At 39.8% G+C, this 15,096-nt stretch overlaps 1 protein-coding gene across 1 annotated transcript in view; it reads right to left on the bottom strand.

Moving 5' to 3' along the window:
• LOC136437551 (protein furry homolog-like) overlaps positions 1 to 15,096 on the bottom strand; it is a 58,860-nt gene continuing 43,764 nt past the window's right edge. The window contains exons 50-63 of the mRNA XM_066432167.1: positions 14,896 to 15,087; positions 13,202 to 13,354; positions 12,422 to 12,609; positions 11,684 to 11,879; positions 11,150 to 11,233; positions 10,693 to 10,758; positions 10,185 to 10,283; positions 9,641 to 9,688; positions 9,125 to 9,151; positions 8,096 to 8,107; positions 7,561 to 7,671; positions 5,053 to 5,252; positions 3,076 to 3,173; positions 1 to 2,373 (exon numbers count right to left, since the gene is read on the bottom strand). Of these exons, the coding sequence (XP_066288264.1) occupies positions 2,213 to 2,373; positions 3,076 to 3,173; positions 5,053 to 5,252; positions 7,561 to 7,671; positions 8,096 to 8,107; positions 9,125 to 9,151; positions 9,641 to 9,688; positions 10,185 to 10,283; positions 10,693 to 10,758; positions 11,150 to 11,233; positions 11,684 to 11,879; positions 12,422 to 12,609; positions 13,202 to 13,354; positions 14,896 to 15,087 (1,635 nt within the window). The 3' untranslated portion in view covers positions 1 to 2,212. The remainder of the gene's footprint in view (positions 2,374 to 3,075; positions 3,174 to 5,052; positions 5,253 to 7,560; positions 7,672 to 8,095; positions 8,108 to 9,124; positions 9,152 to 9,640; positions 9,689 to 10,184; positions 10,284 to 10,692; positions 10,759 to 11,149; positions 11,234 to 11,683; positions 11,880 to 12,421; positions 12,610 to 13,201; positions 13,355 to 14,895; positions 15,088 to 15,096) is intronic.

The following is a 15,096-nucleotide window of genomic DNA, read 5'->3' as shown; positions in this document are numbered from 1 at the left end:
TCTTAGAACTGTGCATAATGTTTTATTCATAATAACATCTTACATTTTTGCTAAACCATTTTGAAGTCACTACTCAATAAAGTATTGTACGTGCCAGAAAGCACACTTTCAAAGGTTTGTATACAATATGTACATAACAGAGGAGCACATCCTACACAAAAACAACTGGGCATCAAGCCCAACATTCTACTAGTAGTCTGTTGACAACAAAAACCACAACAAAAGTTGTTTTTTTACCAGAAATACGAGAAGCTTCGGTACTAGAACAATGGCAGGACTGTACTGTACACTCTTTGTGTACTATGAACTTCCCCTACTTACAAGTTACAGCATAAGGAAGAAAGTACTTGTAACTTTCAACAAAAACCTCAAAAATGTGATAGTGAGATCTTACAGTAGTGGTCAACTTAAATATAAAGCTCCATTTCGTTCAAACGTGATATTCTCACTACATACACTGTTGGTCACAAGAAAGATATACAAGTACATGAAATCAATTCTATCATTGATACTGGTGAATGTAGTGCTTCAATGTAGTTAAAAAGCCACAAGGATGTCACTCAAATGTCTACAAACATCTTCAACTGTAGATATACAAAATTTGTGTATCCGTACATTTCTTGTCTCTTGTACCTAGACTGGCTCTCGGGCCATTGTAGGTCATTCTTTGTACAGTCTGCACTACATAGGCAGTTTCACTATAATTATTATCATATTACAGAAGTAGCCTGACTGAATTAAGCTTCTAGCTGGACTCTCTTGGAAAGAGGCCCAATCAGTTCCTGACAGTGAGACATTGTGTAACACAGGCTACTACAGCAGTTAAAGTTGCAAAATTGTCTTTCAATGTAAATTGTACTTGATGAGCAATACATGCCACACTTGTACAGGATAATTTCAAATCATAATGGCTTACTAATGCTACATTTGCTAACCCATAGTATGACATAAGCTCACATTTTCGAATTACTGTTTTGCACATTCATTGATAAAAATTTATCAAAACCTATCATTCCTACACTTATCTTCCATGGCTTGAACTCTGTTCAAAAGTATTTCTGTTTATTGTACATTTATTAAATGGACATTTTTCTGTCGTTGATAATTCTTGTCATTTGTGCCATGATATAGTTGCAATACAATGTTTTTGGCGGATATACATGTACAAATATGGTTTATAACGAACTTCAAAGTCTGTCAGTTTGTTTTCTTGCTAGCGAACAGTTTGTCAATGCCATAATCTTCAAGAACATTTTTCTATTAGCTTACCATAATATATAGCATTAATAGTTATTGTTCATACAATAGTCATAGATCTAGAAGAAAGTTTTCAAGACCAGCACTTATTAACTACAATTTTGTAAGACAGCAAAATTGTGTCCATCTAGGCTGAAGGACCTAGAGCTGTCCGTGCTAAGACACCTGAGGTGCCTGTTTAAAGTGACGCACTATATAGCTGTCCTTACTAGAAAAACTTATGCCTGTCTGGTGGCAGGAATCAACCTTACTCCACATCTTATAGAATCATTTCTAAGGTCCTTAACACAGTGTTTTCTTGATCTGACTTTGGGGTCAACAACCCAGGGGTCATCTACAGTGACTCTACAACCTACTTCAATGGTGTAAAACCTCCCAGCATGGATGGAATCATTCTGACAAATATATTTAGGAGAATGGCCATAGAAGGAGGAAAATAAATGAAAACACAATAAATAAATTGGGGAGGGGGATTTTCTCAGGATTTTTGGTGTTCAGTAGAATGAGGGAGATAGGCCTCACTGAACTGATTACATGGATGGTATCTGGGCATGCATCATTTTTTGTCTGTTTCCAAAACAAAACAAAACAAAAAAGTTTACTACAGTGACCATATCTTGTAAATCATACAAAGAAGACTCAACATTATCAAATATATGCAGTAAATGGAAAAATGGACATTAGACACAAAATTTTCCAAAATTAAAGAAAGTGTGAAAGAAAAAAATGTCTTTATTGTCTGGTGTACCATGTTCTGTGCGTTCAGTCATTTGATCAACCTTCTTGACCACTTAGATTTCATAATGATGGCAACTTTCGTTGCCTATTTTTTTTCTTTGCACGCTCGCACCAGTTTTGGGGTGCCCAGAGGATGTCATCCATATAATCAGATCAGTAAAGCCTTGAACAAAAGGAATGACATTTTCTGAATAAATCATTTCTATTGATACTAAGACTACAGGTTGGTAGTAGGGGAGGGACTGGAAGGGGAGGATTGGGGAGACTTCGGGGGGATTTCTAGTAACTTGAGGGAGGATAGCAGCTGGATGTTGACCTCCATCAGCCGATGACAGACGCCGGAGAGGTCAGTATCTGCTCGGGTCATCACAAGGACACCTGGAACAGGTCAGAGGTGAGAGGTTGTAAGGAGAGCAGCAACAACAGGTCAGAGGTCAGAGGTCACAACAAAAACACCTGTTAGAGTAGTTACAAGTGCTATATATAGAGATCATTTTATTTTCACAGGAATTTTATTTCGTGGTAGGAGTTGAACAAAAAAATTTTCAGTGTTTTCAGGTTGTCGTCAAAACAATACTGTAGCAGAGAAATGCATTTTGTGATGTCATGATTTTTAGGTGGAGAGACACCACAAGAACTGCAAAAAATATAACCACTGCAAACATTTCAAGATTTATACTTTTTTGGGATTATTCTGCAAGTGCATATCATGCAAATTGACAATGTACATTTCGAACTCTTTAATGACTGGAAACATGTCTTGATCCAGGCAAACAGCAATGATTTTATCTTTATAAACAGACTAAAATGTCAGTATCATCCATTGATGTGATAATTCTTCAAAGGAAAAGTATCAAATTTAGGTCATTCATGAGTTTTTTCGCCCCATAGGCTTACATGAATTATAATACGTCTTTTATATGGGCTCGCTCGTAATGAAGCTATAGGAAATGTACCAATGTACTCTTGAGTATACACGCATAGTAAAACAGGAATAAGACCTTAAGGCAACATTTTAACACTGCAAAGAGCACAGCTACATTATGAGGTATGACACAGCAGACTAAAAAGGAAACAAACCTGTTTTATTGTCGGCCACATGTTTACAGAACAGTGCCAGCAGGTACTCCATGTCGTCTTCATCCCCAGAACCAAACACCAGGTTAGGCCACATGGATCTGGAATAATTACAACATAGTATGTAATAAAAGAAGAGAAGAAATCTGCAGTCACTGACCACATTGCTAGACACAACTGTGTCATTGACTGGGAGGGGGCCAAGGTATTCGACAGAGAGGATAACAGACGTACCCGTACCCGTTGGATTAAGGAAGCCGTCTGGATAAGGAAGACAACACCAGTGATGAACCGAGACGAGGGGGGATACAAGCTTTAAGCCACATTTGGGACAGTATTCTCACTGCAAAAGCGCCACCTACATCGGCTACTTATAGCAGTGAGAAGCAGTACTCCAATCAGAAGCTCTGAAGAAGGTGTCTGATAGACACCGAAACGTTAGCAGGTGAGATGTTTATGAATGTTAAACATCCAGGTAAGCAAATAGAGTGGTACAAATTAAAACATTACTACTGGACAAATGATAAAACTCGGACGTTTTGGGCGTCCATCCGACTACCCTTTATCAACGAGAAGAATGAGTACTTTTTCTTCTCGTTGATGAAGGGCAGTCGGATGGACGCCCGAAACGTCCGAGTTTTATCATTTGTCCAGTAGTAATGTTTTAATTTGTACCACTCTGTTAGCAGGTGAGATTACCTGGTTGGGTAAAAAGAATCTCCTATATATATCCTAGTGTGTAATAAGTTAAAAAAGTTAAAGTCTGTTGAGGCCATAGTCTGTTGAGGCAGAGGGTTATTATACACCCTGTCTAGGGCATGGTATTTGAAGGCGGAGCCCATTCCTCTCCTTCCACTGCATTTTACCTATAGCTTCCCTTCCAACCCCTTCCCTTCCTATAGCTTCCCTTCAATAGCGGTGCAATAGCCTAATGGGTAGAGTGTTAGCCTTGCACACGGTCGGTTATGAGTTCGATCCCCGGCCGGGTCATACCAAAGACTCTAAAAATGGTACATACTGCTTTCTTTGCTTAGCACTCAGCATTTGGGAAAACAGTATGGAAATTAAACACACATCACTACCAGCGGACCAGCCCCCTGCTGTAGTGACTTGCACAAATGTGTGGCCTGAGGGCTATAGAAATGGAGATGATGCCACACCTATGAGTCTTATCATGACGTCTGGGATACTTTATCTTCCCTTCAAAAGTTAGGTTATTCACGTCCAGGATGGAGTGATGAAATTCATGCAAGGTCAACTTTTCCCAAGGACACAACGTCTAGCCAGGAATGCTAGGATTCAAACCAGTAACCTCTCAATTTCATATCAATAAGCCTAGCGACTGGGCATTCAACACCAGTCAAAAGCATGTACCTAGCCTGTCGGTAACTATATGTACGTGTGGCTACAGCACTACATCTACACACTTATATCATACAGCTGCTATGAATAAAGAAAGTTGGGCTAAATGGGTCTGTGAGTAAAGCAATTATAATAATGTGTAAACCAAATGTCCAAAAGTAAAACAGCTTAGAATACACCTAAAGAAAGGCTGACATTCTTTGCAAAAGACAATACTATTTGATAACAGCATTTTCCTTAGAACCACCAACTTCCTTTTGATTGGAATGAGGTTTTAGCTGTTACTTACATTGTACTACTACAACTGCTAGTAAACAGTAACTACTATAATTACTTACTGAATGTGCAAGGGACAGCAGTTGCAAGGGCATAGACAATGCTAAAAACCACACTTGGACTCTCTTTGTTTTAGCTTTAGGAAAGCTACACACCAGGTGAGACTAGTCTTGGAGACTGGGCTTGAATTAAGTTCTACTATGCAGCTACAGCATCTTTTCTGAAGATGTGGCATGTGTATTGTTGACTTGAGGTTGTCCACTACTACTTACCTACTACTACTACTACTGCATGTTAACAGCTAGAGAAGAGCTAAAAATAAAACAATGAAAAACAGCACACCTGAATGCCCTGATCAGCTGTACACAGGTGGTCAGCTGTCCGTTCTTCAGGTTCTCCAGCAGGCTCTCCTCCGCCACCTGGCGAGACAGCGATACCGTGTCCACCTGTCCCATGGACGACACACTCCCGGTGTCCACGTCGTAGATGGCCTGTTGCAGCCGCGCCTTCAGGTCTGACGCGTCGCGGGAGAAGTCTGTCACCTACAACATAGGGAATTCACATGTATCGTTTCTGTTTGTTTTGCATAACCGGTAAACCCCCTAAATAGTATATGACATACCAGTTTAGTAGTTAGAATACAAGCTACACTGTAGGTAAGAGCAGATTGTAAGACCTGATCCACTCTGACTCACCGTGTGGCGTAGGACTGCATACCGGTACTGTGTACCGGTACTGTACCAAGAAAATTGATTAGGTACAGGTCCAAAATACCGGATCATGAAGTACCAGTACTGTACCATGGTATAATTTTACACCAAGCATGTCCTTATTTTGTGACTGATCTCCTGACCCCATGGCCTCATGCAACACGAAAGGTGACCAAACTGACACCTATAGGGACAGTAAAACTAAATGGGTAGGGGCATTTACTATAATGGTACATGTACATACCTGTCTTACATGTACATGCAAGCTGTACATGTACAAGTGTATGTACAATATAATAATTTATTGGTACATACAGCTACATGCAAAATTATTCAACCCCCCTTGCTTTTTGGACATTTTGGCAAATTGAGGAACTTTACAACTGCATAATATTACTAAATCATATAAGTGATGAACAGATATGTTATTACAGTCTGATACCACAGCAAAAGTTAAGATTTTTTTCATAGTCCATCCAAAATAGCAACTTTCACACAAATAGTATGTTGCAAAATTATTCAACCCCCTATGAGGGGTTGTCTTTAGTACTTAGTGCAGCACCCCTATTTATCTAAACCTGAATTCACCTGATGTAGACGTGAACGATAGCTTGTCACAAGCTTCTGGCAGTGCTCTTTGGGAATTTCGGCCCATTTCTCGGAGGCAATAGTCTCCGGCTAGCAATTTTCTGAGGTTTACGTACCGCAACAGCTTTCAATAGATCCAACCCAAAATTCTCAACTGATTTTAAGTCTGGAGACTGTTATGGGTACTCAAGAACCTTCCAGGTTCTTTTTCTGACCAAACATGTGGATGTCGATGTGTGCTTGGGGTTATTGTCTTGCTGGAATGTCCAATGACGCCCCAGCTTCAACTCCTTAACGGACCTGGCGACATTCTTGGCCAAAATTTCAGCAGCCACAGTGATATTTCTTAGAAGACAGGTGGACAAGAACCATATGATTACTGTAAAAGTCCTGAAAAACAATTTGGCTGAAGGAGAAACTGTTGTTTCAGTGGACACAGTGCGCCGCACCCTTCATGCTGAAAGGCTCAAGGCCAGAACCCCAAGACCCACACCGTTGCTGAAGCCATGCCCCAAGAAAAGTTGCCTCCAGTATGCTCAAAACAACCTACTAATGCCACAGTAGTTTTTGGACACTGTTATATGGACTGACGAAACAAAAAAACTTGACCTCTTTGGTCCTTCGTGTCAGAGGTATGTTTGGCAGAGGAAAGACTAAGCATATCCAGAGTGGAACACCCTGCCTACCATGAAGCTTGGTGATGGGTCTGAGATTCTTTGGGGGTGTTTTGCTTCCAATGGCACTGGGAATATCCACCGTGTTGAAGGCATCATGAAATAAAACCAGTACTAGGATATTCTGGCCAGGAAAGTTACCAATTCCGTTAGAAAGTTGAAGCTGGGGCGTCATTGGACATTCCAGCAAGACAATAACCCCAAGCACACATCGACATCCACATATGTTTGGTCAGAAAAAGAACCTGGAAGGTTCTTGAGTACCCATAACACTCTCCAGACTTAAACCTAGTTGAGAATTTTGGGTTGGATCTGAAGACAGCAGTTGCGACACGTAAACCTTGGAAAATTGCTGAGCTGGAGACCATTACCTACGAGAAATAAGCTGAAATTCCCAAAGAGCACAGCCAGAAGCTTGTGACAAGCTATCGTTCACGTCTACATCAAGTGAATTCAGCTTTTAGATAAATAGGGGTGCTGCAGTAAGTACTAAAGACAACCCCTCATAGGGGGTTGAATAATTTTGCAACATACTATTTGTGTGAAAGTTGCTATTTTGGATGGACTATGAAAAAAATCTTAACTTTTGCTGTGGTATCAGACTGTAATAACATATCTGTTCATCACTTATATGATTTAGTAATATTATGCAGCTGTAAAGTTCCACAATTTGCCAAAATGTCCAAAATGCAAGGGGGGTTGAATAATTTTGCATGCAGCTGTACATGTACAGCTTGCATGTAAGACAGGTATGGACAGGTGTATTCTCACCTACATGTATGGCTGCTGAGCACTGGTTTGATATTTTCACCTGTAGTACATATATTATGGAAAACACTAGAACCGATATTGTATTATCAGAACATCAGATTATGTACCTGGGGCGCATTTGCTGCTGTGGACAGCAGTTTGACCAGCTTGGAGTAACTCTGGAACAGCAGCAGCAACTGGAAGTGCAGCTTGTACAGGTGCCGACACAGCTCGATTTGCTGTAAAAACAAGGTCATACAAGGTCAACATTTGAACACTCATGCCCAAAGCTGATATGAACAGCCTGCTGTAATAGATTTTAGTTTAAACAGTTTGTGCAATAATAGTTCAGATCTTCATTTTGTGATTTCAAGGATTTGAGAAGTCAGATAAGAGCCACATGCTTTCTTTCATAGATTTCAAAATCACTAAAATTTAAAAGCTTTTTCTGTCAATGTAGCCTACATTTAGCGGAGCCACAGCGACCTAGCTACAATGTTTTAGATGCTTCAGATTCAAGCCCTGTTCATTAATATAGACCTTCGTATATTGCACGCATGTGGTACACATATAATACACTGCGCAGAGGTATTAGACACTGGATGGCCACAACATATGGTGGAATGTAGAAAGTTCACATCACGAGTCACAACATCAACTTACAAGACACAGTTCCTGGTGACAGAGGCAGTGGGAGGGGGGTGGAAAGACAAAAAGCATCAACAGTACGGGTGAAAAATTCGGATCATCCTTGAAGTTTAACTCTTCACAAATGTATATGCTAATAATGTTTTAGGATGAACACCTATCAAAAGGTCTGATCTTTTATCTGCAGTATGGTGGTAAGCTATTTGGGGCATTTCACATCTTACAATCATATTTCATGTGAAAAATACTTGGATCATTTTGTACAGCAGCTGCTATAATCAGTTAAGTTCCCAAACAATACCAACAAAAGGTCTTTAAAGGAAAGCTACACAAAAAATTGAAAATCCTTCTATGCTATGCTTAATATATTCCAAAGTCAAATTCTTACTTCAAGTTTTTTTCACATAAGTCCGTCATAGTTCTGGGATTTTCCACAGTTTGCAACTTATTCCGTGCTGACGCCTTCTCACCTGATAATTGAATTATATGACGTCAGCGTTTCAAATTTTTCACCTGATGATTGTATTATATGACGTCAGTGTTCTAAAATTCAATCATCAGGTGAAAAATTTGAAACACTGACGTCATATAATTCAATTATCAGGTGAGAAGGCGTCAGCACGGCATGAGTTGTGGAAAATCCCAGAACTATGACAGACTTATGTGAAACAACTCTAACTTTTTAAGTAAGAATTTGACTTTGGAATATATCAAGCATAGCATAGAAGGATTTTCAATTTTTTGTGTAGCTTTCCTTTAAAATGCATACAAATGTCAATATTTTGAGCTAGTCTAAAATGATATAGATACAGAAAAGGATTGCGTGCATCTTTGTGGTTACTACCAGACCAAGTACAGACTGATGTTAGGTTCGAAATGTTGTTATTCTTACTGATCGTTTTACATTTAAGAAGTCGTGACACGAAAAACAACACAGACATCGCACAGTTGAGACCGATCAGAATGTACATAACACATACACCTAAGGGCCTACACCCATACAAGTATGCTCTGACACAACATTACATATCAAAGCAATCTCACCTGTTGTTCCCCATTGCCTCCAGCCTCCTGCAGTGATAATGAAAAACAAGAGTTATATTAAGGGAAACTGAGAAAACTTCATGCAGACTTTTCAAACACTACACTATAGATAAACAAAACATGGTCCAAACATAGTCTCTTAGTCTGTAAATCTTGTGATATTTGCTGTTTCATTTTCATGGTATCCATAACACATTTTTTTGCTATTTTGACTGCAAACTTTTACCACTTTTGCAAACTTTTCGTGGTGACAAAATTTGCCCTTTCTCTCCTAGGCCTGCTGCATAATCAAATCCCCGTAGAAATAAATCAAATCTTACAGTATCAAAGTTTGAGACATTCCAAAAGGAATCTTCCAAAACTAGTTCAAAAGTGGCATTTTTGCAAGAAACATGTAACACAGGCCTTTAAAGTCTTACATGTTTTGAAAATATAGTCCCCTTGTAAACTTGACCCTGAAACCTCCTTTAACAAATAAGGAAGATTCAAACTATCAACTTGTTTGTAGCAACTCACCTCTCCAAGTGATTGTCTCTTCAAAGACTCTTTAATCTTGTCAAGACACTGAAAAAGACATGGCTAAATCAGTCATCTTTATCCTAAATATAGTACCGGTATACACTCAATGTAGATAACAGCTATATACATGTACATCAGAGTCACACAATACTGAGGAAAAGCATGCAGGCACTCAGATATTCTAAGGATAGAGCAGGTAGTTTAATGTGAAGTGTGAAGCACTCTATGACACTACATTCATGTACATGTACATGATTGTATTATGTTGTATTTGTAACTTAGAAATTTGTACATTTACCTGCTGACCAGTGCCCTAACTTCATTTGCCTGCCACATGTGTCATCCAACGGGTATACACAATCATGTATGACTGTCAATTTGGGACATTCTTTGGAGAGCGTCATACAAAATTCAGCCTTTTGTGATGGAAAAGGTTTGTGGATGTTCAGTAACTGTTCTATCAAAGCTTTGCTAAAGAATTGGACAGTTGTACATGTATGTCAATGGGCATTAACTTTACTTAACGTCCCCCTGTCCATACCTCGACAGTGGCGTCCCTCTTGCAGATGTATGTGTCGTAGTGTTCCTGTATCTCCAGAACGGCAAACTTGTGTCTCTCCAGGAGTTTACAGGACAGGATCTGGGCAGGAAAAACAACATCAATTCAAACTTCATAGACATTTAATACTTCTCTACTAACTTCAACGTTAGCTAAGAATGAAATACCTCTTATTGATTTTGTTGTAACATAATATATACAGTACATGTACTGTTGTTGGAGTTGGAAGATTTCCTTTTGCTATAATCATAATATGGTCTATCCAAATCACACACATGTAGCTGGCCTGAATTTACCAAAAATGTCCTGTAAAGTTATGTTCAATAAAATCTAATGCAACACAATTATTATCAATTTAAGATGCACAAATTGCTGTCAGAAATTGGACTAAACGCTCACAACATACTAGTAGTACATTTTTAAAATTACTTTTAAATTGATGTAGCGTGAAGCAGTCTGAGCGTATACATGTACTGTATGATGTACGTACTGTTTCTGTGTCTGTGAAGATGTGCGGACACTCTGCCTGTGATACTAGCAGCTCCAACATATTCAGTAAGAACAGTCAAGGACACAGAACAAAACAAACTCTAATTTAGCAACGTAATTATATACACTACAAAGTTTCAGCGTAGACTTCAACAAGATAAGGGGTGATCAGGGGAATGTGGAAAGTCCAAAACTTGGTACAATATACACCAAATATGAGGCAATGTCTTTGCTTCAAATATGCTTAATTTATTTACCATTGGTCCCTATAACACACCAATTCATCATTTGCTACTAATAAATATTTTGATTCAATGTATGCAAACAAAGGCAGAAATTGAATGAATGTTGCAATATGTTATGTACTGAAACTATGCCAGATGTAGGCATCATCATACAAATTTTCCTAAAAACTTAAGACTATGAGTTTAAGAGCTGCTTCTCAGAGAAAGGATATGGAACTGTGAGGCGATGCCCCGGAGCTTGTCCCCCAGGTAGTTACAACATTCCCTGGTCAGGTTGTAGAACCTTCTCCTGGTGATCTGGAAAAAACGCAAAACAACATAATTATAAAAACTAATACTTACTAATAGGCAATTTTTTCTATATCTTCCCAGCAGCTTTATCTATAATCCATCCCTCCCTCTGCCTGATCATTGATCAATGAATTCCAGGAGTCCTTCTGATCATCCCTTTAGTTTCAATATATTCCGTTCCATCAAAAACCCCAACAGAGCCACTCAAATCACCCTGTAGAGTTGTGTGAATAGAAGGAAGGTGTTGACAGCCCCAGGTGCATAAGCCCTCCTCCCCCACGAGCACCCTTCCACCAGTACCCCGACAGATATCATCCTTACTCTGTAGAGTCATGCAAATAGCTGGAAGGTGTTGGCGGCACACATTCCTCTGTTGTCGGACAGTATCAGCCCCACATGCCCATGCATGAGCCCCGCTTCAACCACAGTACCACATGACAGATACCCTCGCCTCACCCTGTAGAGTCGTGCGAAGAGCTGGAAGGTGTTGACGGCACACGTCCCATTGTTGTCGGACAGAATCAGCCCCACGTGCGTGAGCCACACCTCCTCGATCTCGTCCATGGAGATCGGCAGGAACTCCGACGTCAGTGATGAGAAATGCGGCGATGTGCCAGGACTCGTGTCCGCGCCGTCACCCTCACTACACACACTGGAAAACAAATGAGACAAAATTGTTAATGCTAGGAGTCAGAATACAAGTCGATGGTTGCAAAAAATATATATGAGATGCTTACAGTGTCCTTTACACTTCTGAATGAAAATTCTTGGATTTGCTTTTTCTAGTACATTATCATCACTATCAAAATCTATAACCTTTTTTGACCACAACATCATATAAAGAAGACACTAGACTGAAATTAGTTGGAGTCATACTGGATTGACCTTGAAATGGATATCGAAAGCATCACACCCTGACCTTGAAATACACCAGAAACTGGTCTGTCCTTAAAATTGACCTGACCTTAAAATGAAAACGCCACTGGCCTGACCTTGGCAATGGCACACACTGGATTGACCTTGAAATGGACAGGATACTTGACTGACCTTGAAATGGACAGGGCACTGGACTGACCTTGAAATGGACAGCATATACAGGTCTGACCTTGAAATGGACAGCATGCTAGCCTGACCTTGAAATGGACAGGCACTAGACTGGTGTGACTTTTAAACCAGATGGCATCCTAGACTGACCTTGAAAATGAAAGGGCGCTGGATTGGTCTTTGTGCACCTCCATGCTGATTGGTTCAGATGGCAGCTGGTCGTCGGTTCCGTCTGCGGTGTCCGCTGTGTTTGTGGGGTGGTGTGATTTGTGTTCCGTGGAGGCAGTGGGCAGGTTGTCTATCGTGGCGGGCAAGGCCTCTTCACTAGGGGAGATACTCTATACAAAACACACGTACACAACAGTCAGTCAGTGATACGAAAACAAAACTAATAGCTTGAACCAATTTATGCCATTATAGTCATTTGAGCGTCAGAAGGATTACGGCCGAGACACAACGATTTACAATGTACCGGTTTCGACTTTTTATTCAAAAGTCTTCATCCGAATGACAAAGAGTGGTATCGCACTTTTTTTTATAGCCTCTAGTTGAAGTTAGGTCAGGGCACTCTACTCCCTGATTTAGTTTGGTCAAGGCGCTCTCAGGAATAGCCAATCCGCTTACAAGATTTTGCTTTCAATTTATTCCATCATGTTTCAGTTTGCAATGAAGACAACATTGCCGACATTTCTGAATGTACAAATTGTACACAAATTTTCATTTGACACCAAATACTGCTTCATATAAGTACAACACATGCTCCAGGATGTGAATTGTGATTGATCGGGGAATCAGAAACAAAGTCAATGGAGAAACCTGAAACTTACGAATCAGAAACCTTACAAACATGAGAAATAATGCAATTATATTGAAATTCCAAATCGAATGTTCGCTTCTGTAGCGTAACTTGTCGTTGTTACGAAAACATACCTCGTCATCCGAAGACTCGTCCTTCATGTCAGCGGAGGCCAGGCTGGGCACGCTCCCGGACAGCTGACACCCCTGCAGCGACCCATCGCCGTTTTCCACGCTGTCCAGCGACCGACGGCGCACTCCCCAGTTAAAGTTGTCCAGACCTTCCGACTAATCAGTAAAAAAAAGTAGACACAGCGTTAATTTTCTCGAAAACCTCTCTTCCATTTTCACCTTCAGTCTGTACAAAACAACCGTCATGAATACATTGAGACACAGCACGGCACACACACAATGTATATTGTATTGGTGGTCAAAGTGCACAAGAAAAAAAGCAGTGAAAGACAACTTGTCATTATGCAGCATCACAAAACCAGTCCTCATGACTATCGTCCAGTATTTTTGTCTGTCAGTATGTAAATCATGATCCATTGTCACAAACTTCAAGGTCACTTCCATGACCTTGGTCAAGGTCAAAAACCATCTTAGTCACACAGAGGCTTCTTAAAACCCTTGCTTCTGACATTTTTGCACAAGACAAGAGGGCAAGCATTCCTTATTTTTACAATTCGACTGAAATGCCAAGATGCCCTGAAACAACGACAGAACAACTGTCCACTTCAAACAATACCACTTTTCAAGATCTCACAATCAAAATGCTCAGAAACCAGCAGTGGAAAATTAAAGCGGTGAAAGACTCGGGATGTGAAATTTGATTGGTAAGTGGAAATGCGCCACATCGCACACCCTGGTGACGTTACCATAGCGACATACCTGCCGTCCACTGGAGTTCTGTCCGACAAGAGAGGCCAAAGGGTTAGAGAAGAGAGAAACGATTAGTGGGAAAGATAGAAGTGCAAAGGTTATACCTCTGTTGTGCCCTAAAAGCCCAGCAAAATGTCTCTTGGAATTACATTTTGTTCAAGAAGGGAGTTGCTATATAATGTTCTACAGAAGAATTAATGGTCCCTGTTCTATGACGTTAAGTGCATCAACAGTGAGCTATTTTAAAATCTAACAGAATGCAACAGTAAGGATGAAGAGATCGAACTTTTGCAAAACATATTAAATTTCTAAATATAATCATGAAAATGCTTTTCTGCCCAATCCATAAGACACATAACTTTCCAATGGTAATTTGATATCATTATGTACTGACAACACCAATTTTTGCCTGGATATCATGTTGGAAATCACGTCTATAGACAGACATACACTGATGAGATAGGTACAGATAGACACAGATGCTAACAGATATTAGCACTACCAAAAATGCCTTTTCTTATTTTTCTTGACGTTTCTTCTTATACACAGAAAATTTTCTTCCAAGAAATTTACTGTGTTTAAGAAAATTTTCTGACTTTAAGAAAAACGTTTTGTCAACGAGCTGAAAACAATTTTAATATTTTCTTAAACATGACAAGAAAAGTAATCTTGTTAAACAAAAAACAAGGAATTTTAACTAGTAAATTCTTGGCAGTAAAAATCTTAAGAATTTGATTAAGATTAATAAAATCAAATGTTTCTTGTTGTGAGAATTTCTGAGGAAAGAATCTGAATTTTTTTAGTCATTCTTGAAATAAGAAAATTTGTCCATGAGTCAACAAAAACAAGTTAAACAAGAGAAAAAATTTCGTAGTGAACATCTTTCAGCTAAATCCTTCACAAACAGAAATACAGATTGATGTACACAAAAAAAACACTCAGTTTACCTCAGCCTCCTCAAGTTCTGCATCCAGGAAGTCAAAGTCCTTAAAGATGAAGTGCTGTCCGCTCTCGCCGCTGGTACCTTCCTCCATCTTGTTGTCGCTAGGCAACAGGTCGGGCGGGGACACCTCATCGCTGGAGGAGTACATGCTGGTCTGTCGGTCCAGCGCGAGGTCACTACTGGAGCTGAAGATCACCTGAAGGAT

The sequence above is a fragment of the Branchiostoma lanceolatum genome, chromosome 6 (genome assembly GCF_035083965.1).
Source record: "Branchiostoma lanceolatum isolate klBraLanc5 chromosome 6, klBraLanc5.hap2, whole genome shotgun sequence".
In the NCBI taxonomy this organism is placed as follows: Eukaryota; Metazoa; Chordata; class Leptocardii; order Amphioxiformes; family Branchiostomatidae; genus Branchiostoma; species Branchiostoma lanceolatum.
This window is presented reverse-complemented; position numbering and strand designations above follow the sequence as displayed.